The 12,125-nt window shown below is 39.8% G+C and overlaps 1 protein-coding gene across 1 annotated transcript in view; it reads left to right on the top strand.

Moving 5' to 3' along the window:
• The window catches only part of LOC109933555 (vomeronasal type-2 receptor 1-like), a 24,362-nt gene extending 15,929 nt beyond the window's left edge, over positions 1 to 8,433 (top strand). Inside the window, exons 6-7 of the mRNA XM_020532571.2 lie at positions 2,397 to 2,520; positions 7,439 to 8,433. Of these exons, the coding sequence (XP_020388160.2) occupies positions 2,397 to 2,520; positions 7,439 to 8,433 (1,119 nt within the window). The remainder of the gene's footprint in view (positions 1 to 2,396; positions 2,521 to 7,438) is intronic.
• Positions 8,434 to 12,125: the final 3,692 nt, after the last annotated feature.

Genomic DNA, 12,125 nt, shown 5'->3' on the forward strand with positions numbered 1-12,125 from the left:
CCTACTATCTCTGTAACAACTTCTAGAAATGTGTTTGTTTGTACATGTTCACTTGCATGTGTGCTTGTGTTGTATGAGGTGGAAGGTGGATGAAACTGGTGGAGGGAGTGTGGAGCAGTTATCAGGGAGGATTGTGGGGATGGAATGGTGGTGCTGGTAGAGACAAAGAGATTTGCATTTAATGTGTGACTGTAATTGCAAACTGGAAAATTAGCCAGGGGGAAGCCGTAAGTTTCACTGATGCTTCCTAGTAGAGATTCTATTGCAAGGGATAAGGGCAGAAGGAACATCTTCTTTCTCTCAAGTTGGTGATGGCTGCTAAGCCTGAAAAGAATTACCCTTCTCAGATTTGTCACTTTGGTATGCAATAGCTTTGCATAGTAGGTCCTGAACCTGTGTGTTAATACATCGTTGATTTATCATTTGAATGAGTTATTTCAATTGTTATGATCCCATGGGGGAACTGTAAACCAAAATAATCAAATTTGCTGCATGACCCCCAAATGAAGAAAATGTCAAAAAGGTTCCACATTTCGTGGCTTTTACTTTAACACAAATCAGAACCAATACAAATTACACTTGAATTAACAGGCAAATTATTCTTGAAATAAAAAAAGGCACATTTCATTTTAAATAATTGATACAGGACTACAAATCCTCAGATCAGCCCCCACACAAAAGTGATACTGCACACACGTATGTTGCCAGTATCTTAATTTCTTTCCAGTCAGTATGACTTCAAAACTGAGAGTCCCCAGGAGGAATGTGATTGCACTGGAGAGGATGCAGAAGAGATTTACCTGGATGTTGCTTGGAGTTGAGAGTTTTATTTATGAAGTGAGATTTGTTAGTCATGGGGTTGTCTTCCTTGGAGCATAAGAGACTGACGTGGGAGATGATTGAGATGCGTAATGTTATGAGGGGCATAGATAGGGTAGACAGGAAGGAACTTTTCCCCTTGGTGGAGGGAAAAATGACCAAGGGTTATAGGTATAAGGGAAGGGGCGGGATGTTTAAAGGGAATGTGAAGAGAAATCTTTACATCCAGAGAGTGGTGTCAATCTGGAACTCCCCGTTTGTAAGGATGGTAGAGCCAGAAACCCTCATAACATTAAGAAGTATTTAGATGTGCACTTGTGATGCCTAGGCATGCAAGGCTATGAGCCCAGTGCTGGAAAATGGAATTAGAATAGTTAGGTGGTTGTTTTCAACTGGTACAGATTCGCTAGGTCTTTTGTTGGCTGTAGACCTCTATGACACCTGGATTAGTGTTCAGTTCTACATTCCTGCATACCCCTGTTAATTTTTCAACCCCTTGGTTATGAAGAATCTATCCAGTAGAGTCCCCTCAGAATTTTATATGGTTCAATTATGTCACCTCTGCCTCTTCTACACTCCAGGGCGTTCTCTGTATAGTCATTCCTCATAAGACAATCTATTACTCGAGAAAATCTTCTCTGAGCTGCTTTTAATGCATTTACATCCTTCTGTAAGTATGGTAAGCAGCACTATACACAGTACTCTAGATGTGGTCTCACCGATTCATTGAAGAGTTGTTATCATTTTATGTATTCAAAAGGATATTAGCCTGGTCATAGGTGTCATAAAATGTATACTACTATTGATATAAATAGGTTTTACTATCCTATAGTTTTAAGTAAGCAGCTTTCCTAACTTGTAATTTTCTGGTCCACGAGAAAAATATCACATTATTTTGTGGTCTTTTTTTTTGTAAATTATGTACGGTGTGTTAGCTTTCATTAATAGAGGAATTGAGTTCAAGAACCGTGATATTATGCTCCAGCTATACAAAACCCTGGTTTGGCCACACCTGGAGTATTGTGTCCAGTTCTGGTCGCCTCATTACAGGAAAGATGTGGAAGCGTTGGAAAGGTGCAGAGGAGATTTACCAGGATGTTGCCTGGAACGGAGGGAAGGCCTTACGAGGAAAGATTGAGAGAGCTACGGCTTTTCTCTTTAGAACGACAAAGGATGAGAGGTGACTTGATAGAGGTGTACAAAATGGTCAGAGGTGTAGATAGAGACTTTTTCCTAGGGTGGAGGTAGCTATTACGAGGGGACGTAGTTTTAAAGTGAGTGGAGGTAGATATAGTGGAGACGTCAGAGGTAAGTTCTTTACTGAGACAGTGGTAGGGGCGTGGAATGCATTGCTGGAGAGGGTAGTGGAGTCGGCCTCATTAGTGGCATTTAAGTGTCTATTAGATAGGCATATGGATGATGGTATAAGGTAGGGGTGGAGGTTAGATAGACCTTAGGTTTAGGGTAAAAGTTCGGCACAACATCATGGGCCGAAGGGCCTGTACTGTGCTGTACTGTTCTATGTTCTACACTTTAGAAAATCCTACTTATTTTGTATCACTATTTCATTTGGGCAGCCTCCATCTTCTGTATGTAGTGAGAGCTGTCAGCCTGGTACCAGGAAGGGAATTCGCCAAGGAGAACCTGTTTGCTGCTTTGACTGCATTCCATGTGCTGATGGCGAGATAACCAATGAGACAGGTTAGTGAAATCATTTAATATGAAATATTATACTGAAATAATAAAAACAAAATGAAATCATATTTTATAACTAATGGATGGAAACTATTGCGGATTACAAATCTAAAATCCTAGTGTAAGTAATGCTGCCTGTTATGAAGCTAATTTTGTAACATTACCCCAAATGTTTACTCTATACTTTCACATACAATAAAACATAGTATTACTATTAATGCAAGTGTTAAAATAATACAGTTCAACTATGAATTTGATTAAGATGCGTTACTATTCTTGAAGAAGATCGAAAGATTAACGTTTAAATAGCATAGAATGTATCACACCACAGATCATGGTACTGGAGGAAAGAAAAGAATGGGCAACCTCCAGACAGTCATAGAGAATCAGGCAGATAGTGTAGGCGTCCCCTGGGGTTCCACTCGCAAATTGGTTTTCCATTTTGAAGCTGAAGAGGGTGCTGGTTCCTCAAGGCAATTCAACAGAGCCAAGCTCCTGACACCACAAGTGGCCTAACTGTCCAGGAGGGGAGGAAGAAGAAAATACAAGTGACATTGAGAAGGGATTAATTAGTTAGGGGACCAGACAGTCATTTCTGCAGCTGCAAACAAGACTCCAGAATGGTGTGTCGGTGTGTAATCAGCACAAACTTAATAACTGATTCACTTGAATAACTGACAATTCAATGTTAATATAAACAATTAGTAAAATAAATTTGCAGTGACATAACTACATCAAACTATATTGGAAAACCTGTGGCGCACAGAAAAATAGAGCTGTATTTCACCAGAAATCGGCTAAGTGTCATTTTTGTTGAATTTCATGCAAATTTTCTATCTGCAAGGCCCAGTGAGGTTTCTTGTGTGATTGCCCTAAACTCACCTCAGTCTGGCGGGCTATATTTGAAGTTGGAGTGGTCAGCTCCAGAAAGATAGAGGAGGCTGCTGGGTGTGAAGGTGACCTGGACTCTAGGCCTGGCCTGATGACATGACTCGGATCCAGCACGGCTGCTGAAGTTTAAAACTAAAGAAACATCTCTCCAGCTCTCATCCCTCTATCTCTCCCATTCATGCCATTGCATGTCTCTCACCTACCCCCATGACTCCTCATGCACCCAGTTCCACTATTTGCACTCTCAATCAAACACTATGTCCTCTCGTGCCCTCCCTATGTCAGCGTATGGTTACTTCAAACAGCTTCTATGGCCTCCATGCCAGGATGTGTCCTCTATCCATCCTCCATGACACCTTATTCTCTCTATACCATGGTGTGACATCTACACCTCCATGATCCTTTACAGCCTTTCTTCCAACCTAGCACAAACTCATGCCAACCCAAGCCCATCCTGTCATTACCTTGTGACTTTACACATACCATGCCAACTCATTTAGTATTGAACATGAGTGGACTTCAGAATCAAAGCAGACTTGAGATGAAATACATTTTTAAGTGTTTATTGCTGATTTCATTATATTGAAAAGTAAACCCTCTCTTCCATAAAAACCCATTTATTATATCTACAGTCCTTCAATTAAATAAAACACTTTAACAAGTATTTCATGCAAGTGCAGATCACTTATAACAGGAAGCATTGGAATTCAAAGTTACACATCAAAGAGTCTACAACTTCAATCAAACTGTGAAGTGAAAGGAAATCTACTCTGATAATTAATGGTTGGAAAATCAGTCAAACTACAATAATCCAGTAATGGAAACCCTGAGGCCTATCTCACCAGACTGAGTGAAATAATGAGCATATATTTTAACACTCTAGGCAATGCTTAACAAAATACTAAAAAGGCATGTCATTTAAACGCCTTTAAAGCTTGACAGCGTCCTCTGATGAATCCTCCCAACACTTTTGCTATGTCCCTTTAATAGTTTCTCTTGATTCATTTGACAGCCGCTCTATAAATCCCTTTTTCAGGTCCGCTTGATATTTTTGACAGGCTCCTTTGACAGGTCTGTGGACAGTTCCAATAAGCTTGATGACAAGGAGTTTTAATGCACATTTATGTCTACTTTAAACAATTCCAAAGTGCATCTGATCTTCCCTGAAAAGCAACTGATCTCCTCCAAAGAGCATCTGACATCCAACAAAGGGTACTTTATCTCCATCAAAGGTGTCTTGGGGTATCCGGAGGGATATCTTACCTCTCCAAAAGGGATCCTTGTCTCCATATTTTTGTTTCACACTCCGAGGCTACCAAAATCCCACTTTTGGAGAGGTAGCTAATGATTTAAAAGGCTTCCATGAATTGCACATACATAAGTTCCAAACTAACCCCATTCCTGTCCTGTGAAACTGGAAAGTGCTGAATTTGGGGACGAGATTTGTAAGTTCCATTCTCATCTGCTCTCCATTATGGTGAAAATCTAGACCGTAATCCACAGTTCTGTTGTAACAGATATTTAAATTTAATATCTTATGTTAGTTCTATTCTCTAAATTTTACTAATGTTTCCTTTCTCTTAGCTCGCTTTATACTGAATGATTCTCTCAGGGGACTAGAGGTGGTAACGTTAGGGTTGAGATAAAAACCAAAGGTTCTCAGATAATTTCTAAAGCCTGCTTCATAACCAATTAGTACTACACTGTCATCAGTTAGTACAAGTTGGATGGAAGCTGTTTAGGTATAGTGGTACATGGTCCAGACTTTTTAGCCTTGATGAAGAAGATCCTTGATCTCCACTTCACATACCTTATTTCAGGGAATTGGAGTGGAAGAAATTCCTGGTGTGCCCCTAAGTATGACCACTGCATGATGCACAGTGTCAGATATCCAACATACCACTTGCAATATTCTCATCATTAGCCTTATCACATCTCTTTAATATGTTAGCATAGCATTTCTAGGCAGTAAATAAGGAAAGAAGATTGCTAAGACATTTTGAAAAGGCATTTAGAATTTGGAAGATAAAATTGCAAGTAAATATCTTAAAAACAGAGAACCAATGGTAAGGTGTGCCAATTGTATTAAGAAATAAAACCCTTGTAGTAAAATCATGGAATCCCTACACTGTGGAAACAGGCCCTTCAGCCCAACAAGTCCACACTGACCCTCAGAGCATCCCACCCACCTAATCTACACATTCCTGAGCACTATGGGCAATTTAGTATGACCAATCCACCTAGCCTGCACATCTTTGGACTGTGGGAGGAAACCAGAGCACCCAGAGGAAATCCATGCAGACAATGTGCAAATGCCACACAGGCAGTTGCCTGAGGGTGGAATTGAACCCAGGTCCCTGGTGCTGTGAGGCAGCAGTGCTAACCACTGAGCCACCGTGCCACCCCCAATGAAGTGGGGATGTATAGTTTTATGGCTTCCTTGCTTGTGTACTTGCAGGTGGGGTTTGCATGTAAAATAAAACGGATGGCTAGTACACCACTTTCATGCCCACCACTGAGCTATCTCTGATATTACAGCTGGCAGGTAAGATGTCTTTAGGCCTAGTACAGCCCTTAAGTTGCTCATGAAAAGTTATTTAAGGCCTCATTTCCAATCTGCTGCTGCAATATGGTTGGCTGGGGAAGACGGAAGGAAAATGGCTAGTCGGCTATTTTCCCAACTTGAGGTAAAAGATGGGAAGTATGGGGTTGGAGTAGCTGCTTTAGGGCATCCTCTGTGAAGATGGCACCTCACCTTTGTGCCTCCGCCCCATGCCCCTCAAATGTAACCTTCCATCCTCCTCTTGGTAATGTTTGCAAACCCTCCCTGACTAAAAGCTGCTGATATAGCTTTCCAGCTGACGTCCATGATCTTTCTCTCAGGATTTGCTTGTAGTCTCAGCAGCTAACCCTACTGTGTTCTAACACTGCTGGAGCTACTCAGCTGCTAGCCAATCAAATTGACATGCAGCTTTTGAGAATTGGACAGGCCTTGCCGAGGGATGGAACTTTCTGTTGCAATATGTGAAGATTTCCCCCAGTAAGTGTCACTGTGGGCAGCCATCTATAAAGTTGGCGAACTGCTGACTGACTTTTTTATATGTTGCTAGGGATGGGGGAGCACGTAAGATTCACCCCATGGTATTCTGAATGATAAAATAACAAAACAACATGAACAACTATATATCTTATTTAGGGAGGCATTTGTAAACTTGCCTACGTCCATACAATCCATATAGGAATGGCTAGTCATGTGACTGAAAGGTATGGATGTATAGACTCAATTCTTCATTGTGATACAAAAGTCATCATGGGATTGGATGAGACCAATTCACTCGCTTTTCCCAATGAGTACAAATGCCAAGAGCTCTATTCAGTGCAGACCACAGGAGTAGAGCCCCGCATCATCTCTTTTTATGAAGGCCTACTAAATGGACTTTGGCATGTTTTCCCAGAATCAAAGGCTGGCAGCACTTTGCTCAGCATTGTCACTGGACGGGTGTCAGAATGGGCCCGTCCCCACCTGAGACCCAGAATCTCTAGACAGAATGAGTGATGGAGGGGGATTCTTGGATGAGGTAGGGATGGCAGCAAGGGCAGGTGATTACTTTCAGCAGCCTTCCCCACTACTTTGCCATGACCAGGTCCCTTGATCAGATACTGAATGCTTTGAAGAGAGGCACCCCTTGTTAGCAATACCCACTGGAAGCCTTCAAGCAATCCCAAAAGAGTTTGCTTTTTGGTCTTCGAATGTAACAATCCCCCACCCACTGCTGGATGAATACCAATGGTGGAGGGATGAGACCGTCCTACCCTGAACAATGGTAGAAAAGTGGCATGGGCCCCTACCTTACCACAAGAATAAATGCTCCTCTGCATCACATCACCACAGGGGCGAGCATTACATTCTGTCCTATTAATGAGAAATGAGATTCTTTTCAAATATGATACAATAATTTGATATTTATTTGCAGGCCTAAATAGTACATATCTCTGTCAACAAAATAACAAAATTTTCATGTCTGGTTAACAGATTCAAGAGAATGCATTCAGTGTCCTGAAGATTACTGGTCCAATGCAAACAGAGATGAATGTGTGCATAAAGTGATCGAATATCTTGGTTACAATGATGTGTTGGGAATGGCATTAATAGCACTATCAATATTTGGAGCTTGCGTTGCTGCAGCTATTGCTGTAGCTTACTTGGTTCGAAAGGATACTGCCCTTGTAAAAGCTAACAATCGTGGACTAAGCTTTGTGCTGTTATTTTCATTAGTGATATGTTTTCTCAGCTCAGTTGTCTTTGTTGGTGAACCAGTGGCATGGTCCTGTATGACACGACAGGTTCTTCTTGCTATTGGTTTTGCTACCTGCCTTTCATGCATGTTATCAAAGGCTGTTAATCTGATGCTGAAAGCCAGAGAAACCAAAGCAAAGTCACCCGAAGGCACAACAAAAAAACTTTTCAGCCCTTTGCAGCAAAGAATTATTGCATTGATCTTTGTCTCATGCCATGCTTGTCTCTGTGCAGCTTGGTTAATAATTCTCCCCCCTTACCCTGTCAAGAATACACAGTCTCAAAATATCAAAATAATTATGGAATGCAATGAAGGCTCTGTAGTATTTCTGTGTTGCGTGTTAGGGTATGATGCATTATTGGCTGCTATTTGCTTTGTTTTTGCATTCATTGCTCGGAAATTACCTGATAACTTTAATGAAGCTAAGTTTATGACTTTTGCCTTGCTTGTCTTTTTTATTGTTTGGATTTCTTTTATCCCAGCCTATTTAAGCACTCGGGGAAAATATATGGTTGCTGTTGAAATGTTTGCCATTTTGGCATCTAGTTTTGGCTTGGTTGCATGTCTTTTTGTTCCCAAATGTTATATTATCTTATTGAAGCCGGAAAGGAACACAGAGGAATTAGTTAGCGGCAAAACTGATACAAATGACAGGAGTGCACCACCAACCTCACAATCATTGACCACTTCAGGAATAAGCACTGCTTGTTCATTGGTAACACTCAATTAATAAAGTTGCTTATATATAACAGTTAACATTTTAAACAATAAATTATAAGTAATATTAGCATTATTTTCATTGCTTGAATATGAATTATACTGAACAAACATTTAAAGAAGCTATAGTTTGTATATCAGAGATGTAATATGCTGATGGTTCTATTTTAATGTCAGAATTTGTAGAATGTATTTTTCTCAGTTCTTGTTTATCTCCTGATCAATTCTCTGTTTGCAAATCTACAATAGTATAAACAACGTGAAGAAGCAAATCAAAGTCATTTAGTACTTTGAACTGCAGGACCTGAACCATATTTCATCTTTGAGAAAATAAACAAGCCATTTTGCTTTACAAGTATAATATCTTGAAGGTACATTCCAGATTATATTTAATATATGACAAAATTCTGAAGCTGCAAGTGTGTTCTGCTCATGCATTTTACCCCCAAACACTGTCACATACAAATTCAGAAGCTAAAAGGGAAGCAACAAAATTCAGGAAGAGGGTTAACAATGTCATGAACAAACTGTTTACTGGTGGAGTACAAAATATGACTAGAAAAAAAATTAAAAGTCATTGTGGGTGGAGATTTTGCTATTGTTCATTGAAAAAACTCCATTCTCAGTGAAAAACAAATTCTGGGTTTAAAGTCCCCTATTGGTTATTTTATAATCACATCCTAAACGGAAGCTGAGGTGTATATGCTGCATACGTGGCTAAAGTAAAATACAATGCCATGTGCTTCAAAGGATTGGATAAACTCAGATTCACTTATCCCACATGTTTATAATTCCTGTGTAGCTTTATTTGTTTCCTGTTTTGCTTATTTAACACAAATAAGCTTAAAACTGTTGTTGCTACTTCTAATGATTGAAGAGATCATATTTTTATTTAATAACAAACTTAATTTGCTGTTAAATAAATGGAAAATTCTGTGTTAAAATAGTGGGCAAAATAACATAAAATAAACACATTTAAATGTTCATTACAATTGCCAAGCTAAGGTTTTAGTTTAAGGGAAAATTGTGATACTACATCTGAGGGAAAATTTATTTCTAGTGTCACAATGAAATTGAATATAAATTGATACTGCCTACCAGCCTCACCAAAGGTTTAGCTTTTGCAGAATGAGTTTTATTCGCTTGGAATCACATGCCTATGTTATGTACGGGGTTAATTTAAAATTAACAATTTATTTGCTTTTTTTTCTTTCCATTCCCAATTATTTAAATATTCCTACAGACTCTTGATAAATTGAGAATGGTAGTTAAAAAAAGTTTCCCTCTTCCCTAACCTGTATCCAACCGAGAGTATGTTCATGACTTACTTTCTAACCTCTGCTAAAGTTGCTCTACAACCACCTGTTGGAAACGTAGGCTTGCAACTTTGTGACTTTTCTCTCTGTCTCTGTAATTTTTTGTAAAAGATGAGTTAACATCCACTTAACACCAATAATTTAGTGCAGTGGAGGATGAATTTGATGACCTATTCAATGACACAACTGATAATGTTTAACTTTGAAAATATTTTCATTCTTTGTATTTGCTTAATTCGTAATACTATGCCATCTGCATAAACTAATTGCATCTTTTGATAATGTAATCTTACAATAAAAATAAATTGTGATTATACGAGAAACAAAAAGGTTTGGAAGTTATTTTAATTGCACATCAATGGTTTGAATTATTTTGGGATATCTGGACAATTAATGGGTCCTGATTAATCTAAAGATCACCACCTAATTCTGCTTGAATTTGTGGGTTCAATTAGCCTGTGCTTGAAAAATTCAAATGATTATGTCCAAAATTAGATGCGATTTTGCTTTTGGACAATATTTAGTAAATAATCACACATTAAGAATTAAGATTATCAATTAGGCTCATCATATGATTGATTTGCATGTGCAAGAAGCTACAGATGATTACGTTGTGGTAATATAAGTAGACTTGTAATCCAGAGGCTCAGACTAATTGATCTGGGAACAGAAGTTCAAATCTCATTATGAAAGCTGGTAGAATTTCAAATCAACATAATCTAGAATGTAAAGCTAGTATCAGTAACAATAACCATGACAGACAGTATTAATTGTTAGCATAAAGTCATAGATCTCTACAGCTCAGAGCAAGGCCTTTTGGCCCATTGAGTCTGTGCTTATTAGGAACAGCCACCTAACAATTCAATCCCATTTTCCAGCACTTAGCCCATAGCCTTGAATGCCTTGGCATTGCAAATGTACATCTAAATACTTAAATGTTATGAGGGCTCTACCATGTTTACAGGCAGTGAGTTCCAGACTTCTGAGTGAAAAGAAGTTCCTCATATCCCCTCTAAACCTTTTGGCCTTTAGCTAAATCTATGCCCCCTCCAGCAAGGAGAAATGTTCCTTCCTGTCTACTCTTTCTATACCCCTTGAAATTTTATACATTTCAATCTTGACCCTCATCAGCCTCTTCTCCTTCAAGCAAAACAACTCGATGTTATAAAATCCACTTGGTTCACTAATGTCCTTGGTCGAAGCAAGTTTGTTCCCCTTATCTAGTTCAACCTACATGTGACTCCAGACTCACATTAATGTGGTTGATTCTCGATGCCCTCTGAAATGGTCTCACAAACCACGCAGCTAAATTATATTTAGGGATTGACAATAAAAGCTGGCCCTACCAACAATGTCCACATCCTATGAAAGAAAAAGAAACAAGGCCTGAGTTTTGTAGGCAAATGAATGCAGCCCAATGGTATCAATGTGGATTTCACAAGTTTCAAAATCTCCCCTCCCCCCACCGCATCCCAAAACCAGTCCAGCTCGTCCCTGCCTCCCTAACCTGTTCTTCCTCCCACCTATCCCCTCCTCCCACCTCAAGCCGCACCTCCATCTCCTACCGACCAACCTCATCCCGCCCCCTTGACCTGTCCGTCCTCCCTGGACTGACCTATCCCCTTCATAACTCCCTACCTACACTCACCTTTCCTGGCTCCATCCCCGCCTCTTCGACCTGTTTGTTTCCTCTCCTCTATCCCTCTTCTATCCGCCTCCCACTCTCTCCCTATTTATTTCAAAACCCCCTTCCCCTCCCCCTTTTCTGATGAAGGGTCTAGGCCCGAAACGTCAGCCTCTCTGCTCCTATGATGCTGCTTGGCCTGCTGTGTTCATCCAGCCCTGCACCTTGTTGTCTCGGATTCTCCAGCATCTGCAGTTCCTACTATCTCTGATTCAATGAATGAAGATTGATGGTTAACAGTTCCTGTTGCATCTCCATACCAACCATAGCCAAATGAATCAGCACCTTCTTCTCATGTAGTTTATGTGGTCGTTTCCTGTCTAAATTAGTTTTTTCGTGCATTTCAGTCCTGATGAGTGCAAGTCAAAAAGTTTACATTTCATGTCTGTTTATAGTCATTTTCAAGTTCTGTACTGCCAAGCAATTATTTGCGTACAGCAAGTAACTTCATAACTTATGGAAACAGATAATCTCTCACTGAGGCCATAACCTTCCATTCAGACCAGAAATTATACACTGGTGGCTTAATCTTACATTTTTTTGGCTAATTGCAAGTTGCATCGAGGTTTTTCACTGCAAGGCCTAATGAGATCTCTCTACCTTTCCAAACTCATTAATCACCTACACCATCCTTATTATGTCCCTCTGATTATATCCCTATTTTACCATATGTTGTTCCAGCATCCCTTGCTTCCATGACATCTT

The sequence above is a fragment of the Rhincodon typus genome, chromosome 13 (genome assembly GCF_021869965.1).
Source record: "Rhincodon typus isolate 14 chromosome 13, sRhiTyp1.1, whole genome shotgun sequence".
Lineage (NCBI taxonomy): Eukaryota > Metazoa > Chordata > Chondrichthyes > Orectolobiformes > Rhincodontidae > Rhincodon > Rhincodon typus.